General features: G+C 54.3%; 5 protein-coding genes across 5 annotated transcripts; 3 read left to right on the top strand and 2 right to left on the bottom strand.

The window, feature by feature from the left end:
- Positions 1-286: 286 nt before the first annotated feature.
- PG998_009149 (cytochrome oxidase assembly) lies at positions 287-1,072 on the bottom strand (the record flags this gene model as incomplete). The annotated part of the gene is made up of 2 exons (XM_066875965.1): positions 287-756; positions 877-1,072. The coding sequence occupies 2 exons, from the start codon at positions 1,070-1,072 to the stop codon at positions 287-289; spliced, it is 666 nt and encodes a 221-aa protein (XP_066728121.1).
- A 400-nt stretch (positions 1,073-1,472) lies between these two features.
- Positions 1,473-2,144, top strand: PG998_009148 (uncharacterized protein; the record flags this gene model as incomplete). Its single annotated transcript, XM_066875964.1, has 1 exon — positions 1,473-2,144. One exon carries the CDS (start codon positions 1,473-1,475, stop codon positions 2,142-2,144), a length of 672 nt encoding a protein of 223 aa, XP_066728120.1.
- A 557-nt stretch (positions 2,145-2,701) lies between these two features.
- On the top strand, positions 2,702-3,364 carry PG998_009147 (uncharacterized protein; the record flags this gene model as incomplete). Its single annotated transcript, XM_066875963.1, has 1 exon — positions 2,702-3,364. The coding sequence occupies one exon, from the start codon at positions 2,702-2,704 to the stop codon at positions 3,362-3,364; it is 663 nt and encodes a 220-aa protein (XP_066728119.1).
- A 2,462-nt stretch (positions 3,365-5,826) lies between these two features.
- PG998_009146 (uncharacterized protein) lies at positions 5,827-7,372 on the top strand (the record flags this gene model as incomplete). Its single annotated transcript, XM_066875962.1, has 2 exons — positions 5,827-6,500; positions 6,811-7,372. 2 exons carry the CDS (start codon positions 5,827-5,829, stop codon positions 7,370-7,372), a joined length of 1,236 nt encoding a protein of 411 aa, XP_066728118.1.
- Positions 7,373-8,356: 984 nt separating this feature from the next.
- On the bottom strand, positions 8,357-9,727 carry PG998_009145 (uncharacterized protein; the record flags this gene model as incomplete). The annotated part of the gene is made up of 2 exons (XM_066875961.1): positions 8,357-9,600; positions 9,706-9,727. The coding sequence occupies 2 exons, from the start codon at positions 9,725-9,727 to the stop codon at positions 8,357-8,359; spliced, it is 1,266 nt and encodes a 421-aa protein (XP_066728117.1).
- Positions 9,728-11,964: the final 2,237 nt, after the last annotated feature.

The raw sequence follows: 11,964 nt of genomic DNA, 5'->3' as shown, positions 1-11,964 counted from the left end.
TGGGCACGGAAGCACCGAGAGAGGGAAGAAGACATGTCAAGATATGGGAATGTCTTTCTGTATTATATACATGTTGTACACATAACCAGGACGTCCCAAGAGACGGGCCTATAGAGACCCCCCTTTCAGCCGCCTCTGAATATGAATCATTGAGTCACTTTCTGCCCTTCGATATATACACGAAAGTCTCGAATGCATACTGGTACAATTTTACTCGTTGTTATTGTCTCTGGCCCGCTCACTCAGGCTGTCGACTCTGTGATTTCTAGCAAACACACCCGCTTCCTTACTTGAGCTGTTGCCGGAACCCCCTCGTCGCCTCGTCACGCTCCTCCTCGGTCATGGGCGTGCCGACGAGCCCCTTGAAGGGATCGTCGCCGTCCAGCAGGTCGACGGTGCGGCCGTCGGGGAACTGGAGGCTCCACTCGGTGGTCTCGAACATGGCCTTGGCGCCGGGGCGGAAGCTGGCGAAGCGCATGACGGCCTCGGTCTTGGTGCCCTTGACCTTGAAGGAGATGTCGACGCGGCCCTGCAGCTGGTTCATGGTGCCCGAGATCCAGGGGATCTGGTGCTTGAAGTAGACCTCGTCGCCCAGCAGCTCGCGGGCCTTGGGCGACGTCCGCAGGGCGTACAGGGTCGAGGCCACGACGGGGCTCGACGACTTCTGGTAGTTGAAGATGGCCAGGGAGGAGATGGTGATGAGGATGGCGAAGATGGGGAAGCTGCGGCCCCAGCGGAAGGTGTAGTCGTCTTCGTCTGCACGTCGAGGAGGAGGGTTTGTGTTAGTGGTACTTGGGTTCATGGTCGTCGCAAGGGTTGTGGGAAATCATTCAATCTTGGCAGAACAAAAAGAGAAAAGACCGGAGAGAGGCGTACGAGGTAGTTCGCGGTCGCCACGGCGCTCCATTAGGGGGCCATCGCCGGGTTTCGGGGCCCGGGTCAGGGTTCGGCGCTGTATTATGGAGGTAGGGAATCGGGATGTGGCGGCAGTGGATGCGGTGGTGGTGGTGGTGCTGGACGGATTGCGCAGAGCGAGTTGGAGCGCCCGCCGGCGCACAGTTCTCGAGAACATTTCGTTTTTGCGAATCTGGTGTTTCGATCTCAATAACACAAAGTCGGACTGGCAGGCTTCACGTCGGATTCACAATTCAATGGGCTGGGAAAGCCTGCGATCGCCAAATCATCCCACTTTGGTTGGTAGCTCCCAAAGAAACGGTCGACGATCGGAGGGCCGGCGTTACTGATCAGCCGGCCCTGTTACTTTTGGGCGGCTCAGCAGGGGTAGCTTCTGCCAGGCGCCCACTGCTCACTGCAAAGCCGCAAAGACCCTGGGAAAAGAACCCCACTACGTCACTTGTCGCCCGCCCACGTTGGAGGTGCAGACAGCTCTTGACTTAGCTTGCGGCTTGCAGCTTGAGCTCTCGGCCTCTTCAAGCCATCATTCTTTCGCACAAATCAAACACACAGCCACGATGAACCGGACGGCAGCAGCCGCGCGCCTCCGCCGCACCTTTGCCTATCCAGCCGATGACGACGATGCCAGCGCGCACGACGATCTAGCGCAAGAGGCCCTCGACGAGCAGGAACAAGAGGAGCTGATCGAGTCGCTGGCAGCCCAGAATCGCGCGCGCAACAGCCAGTTCCGGATCTTCCTGCTCGCCCTGCCCATCCTCTCGACCGTGCCCTACCTCATCAGTCTGGTTCAGCCGGGCAAGCTCAACACGCTGGTCGCAATGCTGGCGCTGACGTCGCTCGGGAGCACCGCCTGGATGCTACACGCGCTACCGCCGGGCGAGACGGGCATTCCGGCCCTGGATCAGTGGGTCAAGGGGATCTCGGGCCAGAGTAGTGGTGGAAATGCGAAGAGGGGAATGGACAGCAGCACATCGGCGATGCTGGGTGTGATGCAACGGAAGTCGCCCCTCGAGACATTCATGCCGTATCTGAACGCCGGGCTCTGCTGCGTGCTAATCTTGACGGGCTTCGTCTCCAAGGCCCATGCGCCGCAGCAGTGGGGACACGTCGGGCTGGGCAACTTGCCGGCGGTGGTGTATGCGGTGGTTTTGCTGGCCAAGATGGTCATGGGGAGTGTCGATCCCGAAGGCGAGCTTGGTGCACTGAAGTATGATTACAAGGGGGCATAGGCTTTGTTTGCAGAAGCTGGGGCAAGGAGTAATGGGGAAACGAGATCATGATTATTGTGAACGCTACGAGATATTCATATTTATGACACTCAAATCATGAATATCATGGCTTTGCAAGGAAACCCGGGTTTTGATGCCTTGGTATATGAGCGAACAGCATCGGGATATCCTTGTGTAAGAGGGACCCCGAACCACCATGGATGTTCATTATCGGCCCGGCAAAATATCGTAAATTGGTAGAATACAGAAAAAATTGTAAAAGGGTTTCCATTCAGTCAAGACCTGTTTGCGAATGTTACGTTTGCTGGCGAGTTAAATTGTCACTCCTGGAAGCACAAGCTGGAAAGCGAGGATCTCGAGTTTGCTTATTATTCATCGGTTGAACAAGAAGTGGCAACTCTCAATTCCCACACTTTAAAACAAACACCACAACTGGCATCACCACCACCACAACCCTTCACTTTAAAAGGCAAGTCTCACTCATATATACAAAGCACGTATCTTCGAAAACCAGCTATCTGACTCGATTGTTAGGAACCCGTTTTTATTAATTCATCATGTCTCACCATTGCCACGATGAGCACGATCACAGCGGTCACGACCACGGCGACGAGCATGACCACTCGGATGACATCACGCCCGCCCTGCAACACAGCCTATACCAGCACATCAATTTCGACGGCGTGAACACGCTGAACGAGGAGACGTCGGGGTCGGGCAAGGCGGTCCTAAAGAAGACGTGGGCCGAGCGCCTCGACCCGACGCCCGAGGTCGCCAGCGACGCCGACGAGCAGGTTATCGTCCAGGTACCCTTCACAGGCCAGGTGAAGCTGCATTCCATTCTGCTACGCACCTCCCCCTCCGACGACGCGCCCCGCACGCTCAAGCTCTTCATCAACCGCGACGACGTCGACTTCGACGCCGCAGGCGAGCTCACCCCGACCCAGACCCTCGAGCTGAGCCAGACCAGCGACGTCCAGGAGCTGCCGGTCAAGCGCGCCCTGTTCAGCAAGGTCACGCGCCTCACACTCTTCTTCGAGGACAACTTCAGCGACGGCGAGGAGGACGTCACGCGGTTCAGCTACCTCGGCTTCAAGGGCGAGTGGATGGCCCTCGGCCGCGCGCCCTCGCAGATCATCTACGAGGCGGCGCCCAACCCCAACGACCACGCGCTCAAGGGGACGAGTACCAACGCCATGGGGAGCGGGATCGGTCGCTGAGAACCTGGGGGTATCAAGGAAACGGGCGAAGTTGTAGGGCGAGTAACGACGGATCCGGGTAGTGGGAAACGGGAGGTATTGGGGGGTTGCATGCATTTCCCCGGGATATGTCAGGAGAGTGGCTATGAATGCGAGGACAAAAGAACCCATGGGACGCGCAACTGCATTGTTCTGACCAGGGCTCGCTGAGCTGTCTATTGGAGAGGTTTACCCGGCCAGTCTCAAGAGACTGGCATGTTCATGATGGTTGACGAATCACGAGTTCCAGACTACAGAACCTTGTTCTACCCAAATCCCGAAATGGCATTCCATGAAGTGTTGTGTCGGATATGTACCCCTGAGTCTGTATCCAACCCGACTGCTGCTCACAAGACACGTTGCATGGTTCCCGGCTTCAAGATGCTCTGACCCGTATGGACGGATGAGTGGCCTAGCTGCGAGGCGTCAAAACTACCGACAGGCGGCCATGTATTCGATTTCGACCCGAGCAGCTGGGTATATACACCGTGCTTAATTAACATTAAGCGACCAAAACTCCGAGTCCCCTGACCACGCTCCCGATGTCACATTGGATTGCCGGCGGCTTTGTTGATGAGTTGCAAATACTATATAACCCGAAATGGCCGCAAGGGTTTGATTATGAGGAGAATTGTATCGGATCGCCACCCGAGCATGCGCCATCGCCAACTGAAATAGGGGATACCGGCAGTTGATCATAGGCTGTCAACGTTAGTTCAGGAATGGGGTGTTCTTTACCCCCTGGGCGTGGTTTCCTGCCTTACTCGCACAACTCAGCCCTACTCCGTAAAACAAGTGTCAAGGTTCTCTTCGGATCCGCGCCGTACGATAGCAGTAAGCATAGCAGCAAAGACCACAGGCTCGAGTACCTTCCCAACAGGAACCCCATTGCAGAACCCATTGCGGCGGTCGCGTCTGCCGGATTACCGGATCTGCATATGCACAGCTGTCACGAACCAACTCGGCTCGCGTGGGGAAACACGTTTCTTCACGTCCCATCAAACTTGTTGCTCTGTTTCATCATCTGCCCACAGTCACGGAGCCACGAAGCCACGTGCTTGTCTTTGGCCATGTTACCAACAGAAGGAACTAATAGCAATAAGCACCTTGTTTTCACCACTCTCCATTTTCCCAACATGACTGAGTACTCCATAGCGGGAGCTGTGGCATGACCTGGTATCCTGGCCGACCCGACAGTCAGTTCCTCGCTTCTCCCCCTGTCCAAAAGTGCAATATCGTGTTGCTATCACTTCAGTGCTCATTGCTACCCCATCCCCAGGGTAGAACCCAGGGGGAAGGTAGCGTGATACTCGCTAACGCTGCTTTTTTAATTGCTCACACGCATGGAGCGAACCAACTTGCATAACCTCGAGTGTGTGCCATCACCACCTCCAATCACCAGACAGAATCAACCACGATATCTGAAACCCACACACCACCACTTCTGCCCATTACTGTTCTACTACCCCAGTTACCGGAAGCTGTCAAGCACAAGGCTCAGAAAATCATAACCAGACAGGCGGGTTTGATCCCCCATTTCCCGACGTTGAGAAGAAGTATGCGCAGCTTGTTGCCAAACCGTTTCCCAAAATGATGCAAGGAGGTCATACGGCTTAACTAGTCTTTCCACCAATGGAGCCGTCATCAGTCACAACGCAAGGGATATAGACACATACATACCTGAGCAAGAAAGTGCTTTTGGCATCCTCCCCCGAAAATTCATAGGGTCGCTTAGGTATGCAGTGGGATTTTGGCGATTCCGCCAAAAGGAAGAAGTTGTTTGCTATAAATACAACATATACCAGGGGGGAGGGGAGGGCAGCTGATCACCACTACGCTTCGCCACGGCCTATTGCCCTACCGTACCTTACTCAGTAAAATGCACGACATGCAGGAAAGACTTCCACTTATGACAACTGCAAGCGACAGAATAGCTCAATGCTGTTTCTCCTTTGGAGAAAGGCCCATCCTATTAGTTGGTTCTATCCAAGATGTTTGCTGTGGCTTCGCGCGCGCGGACTTTTACCCAGTTAGTAGTTTTCTCTGGCCCATTACCGAAACGAGTACTGGCCTACAGGCTTGCAAGTGCCGAAAGTGTCGAAAGTGTCGAGAGAAAGAGCAAAGTCCTTGTCACATATCTGTGCGTGCGTGTGTGCCCGGACGTACATACATACATGTATGTATATGCAGGCGATAGATAGAAAAGGGCAGGATGATCCCTCCTCGAAATAGGTCTGCCATGAACAGGAAGATCCATTTGCTCTCTCTCTCCTTCTATTACTCTATTTTAGGTGAGGTGTGGGTTACAGGTCCCTATTCTTACTTTGGCATCTTCAATCAGTTCCTCTCTCTTTTCTCTCGAGTTTGCCTTCTATGTAGCCAACCAGCAAGCCGCCCCCACAGCCAGTATAACCATCGCCATTATGGTGTGCATACTCCTAACCATGGCCATTTTCACCACCCTCCTGGCCCTCGTCTCGGTGATCCTCCGCGACATGGTGCCCCTCAAGACCCGCCAGAACCCCGACCGCGCCGACGGCCTCGCCAACCTCGCCATGGTGCTAGCTCTGGTAGAGCTGGGCCTGACCATGACGGCCTCGCTGAACGGGCTCAACCAGCTGCCCTCGCGCCCGCTCGCGACCCAGGAGCAACGCAAGAGCTCGGGCGAGTCCGAGTACCCCTTTCCAGTGCACTACGCCATCCTGTCGAGCCACTTCTACCTCCTGGCCAGCATGACGGCGAAAGCAGCGGGCTGCCTCATGTGCCTCGAGATGATGACGCGGCGGGACGCCAACGGGAACCTGAATCTGCCCCCGTCGTCCTCGCTGTGGGACAAGATCACCACGTCGACGTGGTACCGCCGCGGCTACTGGGCCATCCTGATCGCCACCGTCGTCATCAGCTTCATGACGCTGGCCCTGACCACGACGGCGACCCGGGCCCGCATCGGCCCCGAGGCCGGCGACAAGGTCATCGTGGTGGCGCTCCGCGTCCACGGGGCCTGGGCCGCGCTGTCGGACCTGGCGCTGGCGCTGTTTCCGTCGCTGCTCCTGCACCGACTGGCCATGCTAACCAAGAAGCGTGCGGCGTTATGGGGGATCATGGGGTTGGGACTTGTGTAAGTCTTCCACGGGTGAAGCCGGTAAAGAGCCTGCACTAATACACGCCCGTCTGTTCTAAGCATTACGGCATGTGCAGTTGTCAAGTGCGTCCATGGCGATAACCTATACAAGACCATCCTATGGGGAACGTAAGTTGTCCGTATCTTTACAGCCCCCTTTTCCCAAAAGATAAGGAAATATCCCTTGTCTGAGACAAAACCCCCCTTATCAACCGACTGGCTGATTTACTGGCTAACACCTCCCCATCCTCCTGGACAGTCTTGAACAAAACCTTGGCATAACAGCCCTCAACCTGCCAACTTATAGCCCCCTCGCCGCCACCGTGAGTCGGGGCCTGACGACAATAACTACAATACCTAAAACCAAAGCCCCCAACACCTCGGGCCCCGGTGACCACGGCGGCGAGGACATCATCTTTATGGACTCGTTGTCCAATATGCATGGACGCCAGAAGGGCCCATCTCAGCGCGCCCAAATCACTATCCGGTCTTCGCCCAACGCTGCTGTAGGAGGAGAAGGCGAAGATGGAGAAGATGGGAATAACAAGGAGAAGAAGACGAATATATTCTTGCATACCCTGGAGAGGTTACGGAGAAAAGATCATTCTTCTCCCCCGCCTGGAAATGGAGAGATAAACCACATATCGACAGGGAGCCAACGTAATCTGATTTGGTGCAGCAGTGACGGTTCTGCTGCCGACCGCAAATCAGAAAAGGGGGACACGGAATCTGCAAGGAGCCAGGAGGGTAACATTCCGAGGAGCCAATGGACAGAGAACGGCATCATGAAGACGGTCAGTATCAGGGTGAACAGCGGCGAGAACTTCGATGTCGAACCTTGGGACGATATTTGCACCAGAAAGCGTTGAGCTCGTAGTCGCAAATCAGAGTAGAACGAACGGATGACCAATATAATAGGATCTATGCAATATGTGACATTAAATGGTTTACTATGACTTTGGCTTTTATTTGGCGTAGTATTCGGCAGCATTGCCGCTCGCTTTCGTACACAGAGCAGCTCCCTCCTCAATATTCAACCTGTAACTCCTCCACCGGTGTTCCTACTCCAATCCGTTGTTAAATAAGTTTGTTAGAGCTAGATGGAGTTCAGAGCAGCATCTCCACCAGTACAGGCTTCATGACTTTGTGCTCTATTCGACCAAGCAGCAACAACACTCGGTATGCATCGTTCTAGTCCAGGGGTGCAGCAATGCAAGTGGATTTTTTGGTAGCAAGTGTGTAGTAGGCCGTACATTTGAGCAACCGACTTTTGTTCCTAGCCACCTTCCCATACAGCCTCACTTTTTGTGTGTCCTATACCGCTTTGAGCAGGAAAGCTCCTGGATCGTGCGAGGCTCGCGGTGACGTTTGCGTAAACGCATACCTCCTACCACCCCGATATTCTTCCAAGTCATGACCTGCGTAGCCAGTGACCCCATTATGTTGTCGAACAAAGAAATAGATGTAAATGTCGTTGATGTGTGCTAAAGTATTTGCAACTGCCGAAGCTAGAAGCCATATATACGGGCGCGTGCCAGGGCTGGCTAACAGGGGCCGAGGCTGCCAAATGGATTATCGTGAAGCGGATGAAGTTGCCCAAGTGATATATGCTCGTGCGTGTTGTGTAGGCCAGTCCTCCGAACGCCAGATCCGACCGAAGAGTAAAAGAAAATATGTGTCAATCATGATGAACCAAACACAAGAAGTCTTGCTGGCGACAAGGTAAAGGCGGCATATTGCGCCAATAGCTGGGTATCTGTCGAATAATTTTCAGAAATGAATAGACGGGAAGGTCAGCATAGAATGGTGTATGTCCACACCCAGGCAACCAGAAGTCTCGCCATTGAACAAGTTTAGAAGTTCTGCGAGATGCCAGCACTTTGTTGAGGGTAGTGCGATGGATTCTCGATCCTCGTGTTCCGCCGCGCTGGGTTGTCACGAATAACCGGTTGACCACCAGCTCCGCTAGTACCCTGTTGGCCCTCGTTGTAGGGATTGCCGTACTGGTCATAATAGGCGTTTTGACCACCGCCGTAAGCGACGCCGACATTGTTATCTGCCGAGCCTTCAGATCGGCCGGTAGCACTGTAGGACGAAGACGCATTCGACGGTCCGCGGTGGACATTGCCGTTGCCGCGGTTTTCGGCTGCTGAGGGGCCCATCGCACCGAGGATTTCACCCTCAGGCGAACGCGAGCCATCGGACATCAACGGTTCTCCTGATCTAGAGTCAGTGCCCCACGTAGGACCATTGATTTCTGAGTAAGCCGCACCTGCTGCTCCACCAGACATGGTGGTCGAAGCCTTGCGTCCCGTAGATCCTGCCAGGGTAGTTGATCCCCAGCCGCGGTATCCAGAGGAGGCATCCTCCTTCATTTCGTATGCGCCGGCAGCACCACCCACGTCGGGCATGGTAGGATCCGCATTGGGGTTGTAGATATAGTCTTCGACCTCCTTTCGCCTCTCCTCTTCGGCATCCTTTCGTTGCTTACGCTTCCTCCATAGGAAAATACCAGCTACTACCAAAAGAGCGATGGCAGCGATTGGAACCACAACCGCGATAGCGATCTTGCCTTGCTGATTCAATCCACCTTGCGAGGCTTCACTCGACTGGAGAATGTTACCACCGTTAGAAGTCGTGGATGGGTCGTCTGGCGCTACCGTCGGAGTTGTCACGGCAGTGGACGTCACAGTCTTGACCACGGTGCTTCCATTTTCCGAGGTGACGATGGTGGTAGCGATGAGACTGGTGCTAGGCTGAGGCGGCGGCTTCTTTGTGGTTTGCTGTGTTTGCGATGTTTGCAAGGTGCTTGGCTGTGTTGTCGGAGATGGCTCCTTGGTGGTTGGCGCCGCTGTCGTGGGTTGTGTGGTTGGAGCAGTGGTTGGAGCAGTAGTCGGCGCAGTAGTCGGCGCGGTAGTAGGCGCGGTGGTCGGCGCAGTGGTAGGCGCGGTTGTGGGCGCAGTGGTAGGCGCAGTGGTTGGCGCAGTGGTAGGTTGCTGCGTTGTTGGCGGCTCTGAAGTCGGTGATGGCGATGGTGCTTGGGTGGGAGTAGTAGGAGCGGGTGCTGGTGAGGTATTGTTCGACGCTTGCGTCGGGGCTACAGATGGTGTTGTGTCAGTACCAGGGCTTGTATTAGACGTGGCAGCATCAGTAGTAGCGGGAATTGACGTTGTCGTCAAATCCGTAGCTAATGTGTCCGTACTTGTAGCGTTAGAAGCCGACATGGCGAATTGCCTTGCGCTTAACACCCTAGGATAGGATTGCCTGGATCGAGGTGCCATGTTAGCGCGTGCATCGAGAATGTGAGAGCGAAGTGCCGAGGTGAGCAGATAGGAAAATGAGATGGTAATGAGTCGACGCGATCATGTTCAGCAACATGAGAGATCGTTGGTCACAACCGAGCCTGATCGACTGTTGTGCGCCAGGAACGCTCATTGTCACGGTTGTAACAGATCTTGTCAAACTCGTGCTAGCCACACATTCAAGGGAAGACGAGCAAGACCTGAGACGGGGAGACGGAGATCCATTCGCGCGCCGCAGCAAACAGCCTGAATCATTGGTACAGACGGGACGAACTTACCTTCACAGGACTTGACGGCGCCAGTTAGCTGATTGAACCAGCTTTGGCAGTCTGGAAAGACTGGATGAGAGAGGTCGCAGGAGGCCGGCGGTGATGGAGAGGAATGTTTCGAATGATGCGACTTGAGACGAACAGAAAAGGCAAGACAGGACGCTGGGCGGCTGTTCTACCCTCTCACTATTATTAGAGAGAAAGTGGGAAGAACTGTGGCCACGGCAGCGGGTGCTCAGGCAATTGACTACTGAGACGGAGGGAAGCGACAGGGCCAAAGACGGGCGATTAGCCAGACACGGCAAAGCCTCTGGTCAGCGTGGCTGAGTGTGCTTTTCCTATCTCGTGTCGGCTGGTCGTGTCTCTCGGCTCATGTGAGACGACCCAAAATGATTGGACAGGAGTAAGCCGGGCCAGTGCAGATCGAGCAAAGTGCCAAAGACGAAGTGCAGGGCCTCCAAATGATACAACACCGCGCTGGCCGACGTATTATTCACGCCGTTCCGAGCCTGGGGGTTTCCAAAGAATTAGGCGAACTTCTTGGAAAAAGAAGCCTCGATTATTGATGAATGAATGAATGAAAAGATTGGGAGCGATCGTATAAGGTGGGATAAGAATACTGGAAAACACCGTCGGTACGACACCGCAACAGGGATGTCCGTTGCGAATGGTAGGACTGGGTGATATTGTAGGTTGAAGAACAGCCCGATTAAGATTCCGTTTGGGGGTGTGGCAGTGGGTGTGCAGTGCCAATGGTGCGTCTCTTCGGCAGCAATAGTGAACGAGGCGCTTGAAGGTAGTGCAAGATGGGATGCAGTAACCTGGATAGTGTTTGGTGGTGGGATTCGTTCAATCCGAAATTGAAATGACACCAACAGCGCCTGTCAAGTTTCAATCGCAAGCCAAGCGAACAAGCCAAAATCAAGCCTAGTTTTCAGGTTGATTCCTTTGCTGGGGGGTTTGCTTTTTTTTCGTGACGTCTTCTTCTCTCCCTTGCAGTGCAGTGCAGTAATGGTCAATTCGTCCTACTGGAGTAAGGATGAACGCGAGGAACTGAGGAGAGAAAAGAGAGAAGGAAAAAAGAGACGGAAATTGACCCGACGACGACAAAACCGAACGGGCAATCGATGATGACAGACAGGGTTCGCCCAGACGAGGAAATACTGGGACAGGTACGCAAATGGGATGGCAGTAGCCTGGCTGCTGGCCCGACTACCTCGTACTAAAATTTTCCTTATTATTAGGCGTGGTGCGTAGCGTCTGGTAGAGCGTCCCGCTGTGGAGCGTTGGCGGTGTTCGTGCCTGTGCTGGGCTGGCTGTCCAAAGTTGTTGCAGGATTATCCCCGGGGTCCAGCGATTGACCAAGTGCCAGTCAGGATGCTGCCTCGATTGATGCGCCCCGATTTGCACCTTTTTCGGATTGTTCGTTTGCGCTTGTTGGCTGAAGATTGTTTGTATCACGACTCAGGGGGGGGCTGTCTATACCGGTCGAGACTTCAGCCGCAACGTCTGCGTTTCGCTTGACTCGTTCGGTTCGTCGTTACAATCGTTAGTTGGGGTCTTTTGCCTCTCTTGCAGTCTCGTCACGGCTCAAGCGGTTCTCTTTCTTTTTCGTAATTGACTAAAGAATTCTCACCCAGAGTTAACCAGGTCGCCCTAGCGTTGCTCTATAGTTGTCGAAGCTCGTGTAAGTGATGGCGTTGCGGGGTACTGGGTGTATGTAGGAAGCCGATTCGCTGTAGGTGTTGGCTTGGGGGGCCTATAAACGCCGAAGTCTATGTATGTGGTGCGTAGGCTTCACTTCAAGGTGATCAATATGGGGATCAATGCCTTGAGTCGTGGTTCGTGGGAGGAAACGAAGTCGTCGTCCAAAAGTCGAAGAAACGTTTC

The sequence above is a fragment of the Apiospora kogelbergensis genome, assembly GCF_038363985.1.
Source record: "Apiospora kogelbergensis strain CBS 113332 chromosome Unknown utg000006l_segment0_segment0, whole genome shotgun sequence".
NCBI lineage: Eukaryota > Fungi > Ascomycota > Sordariomycetes > Amphisphaeriales > Apiosporaceae > Apiospora > Apiospora kogelbergensis.
The sequence above is the reverse complement of the archived record's forward strand: the minus strand, read 5'-3'. Positions and strand labels throughout refer to the sequence as shown.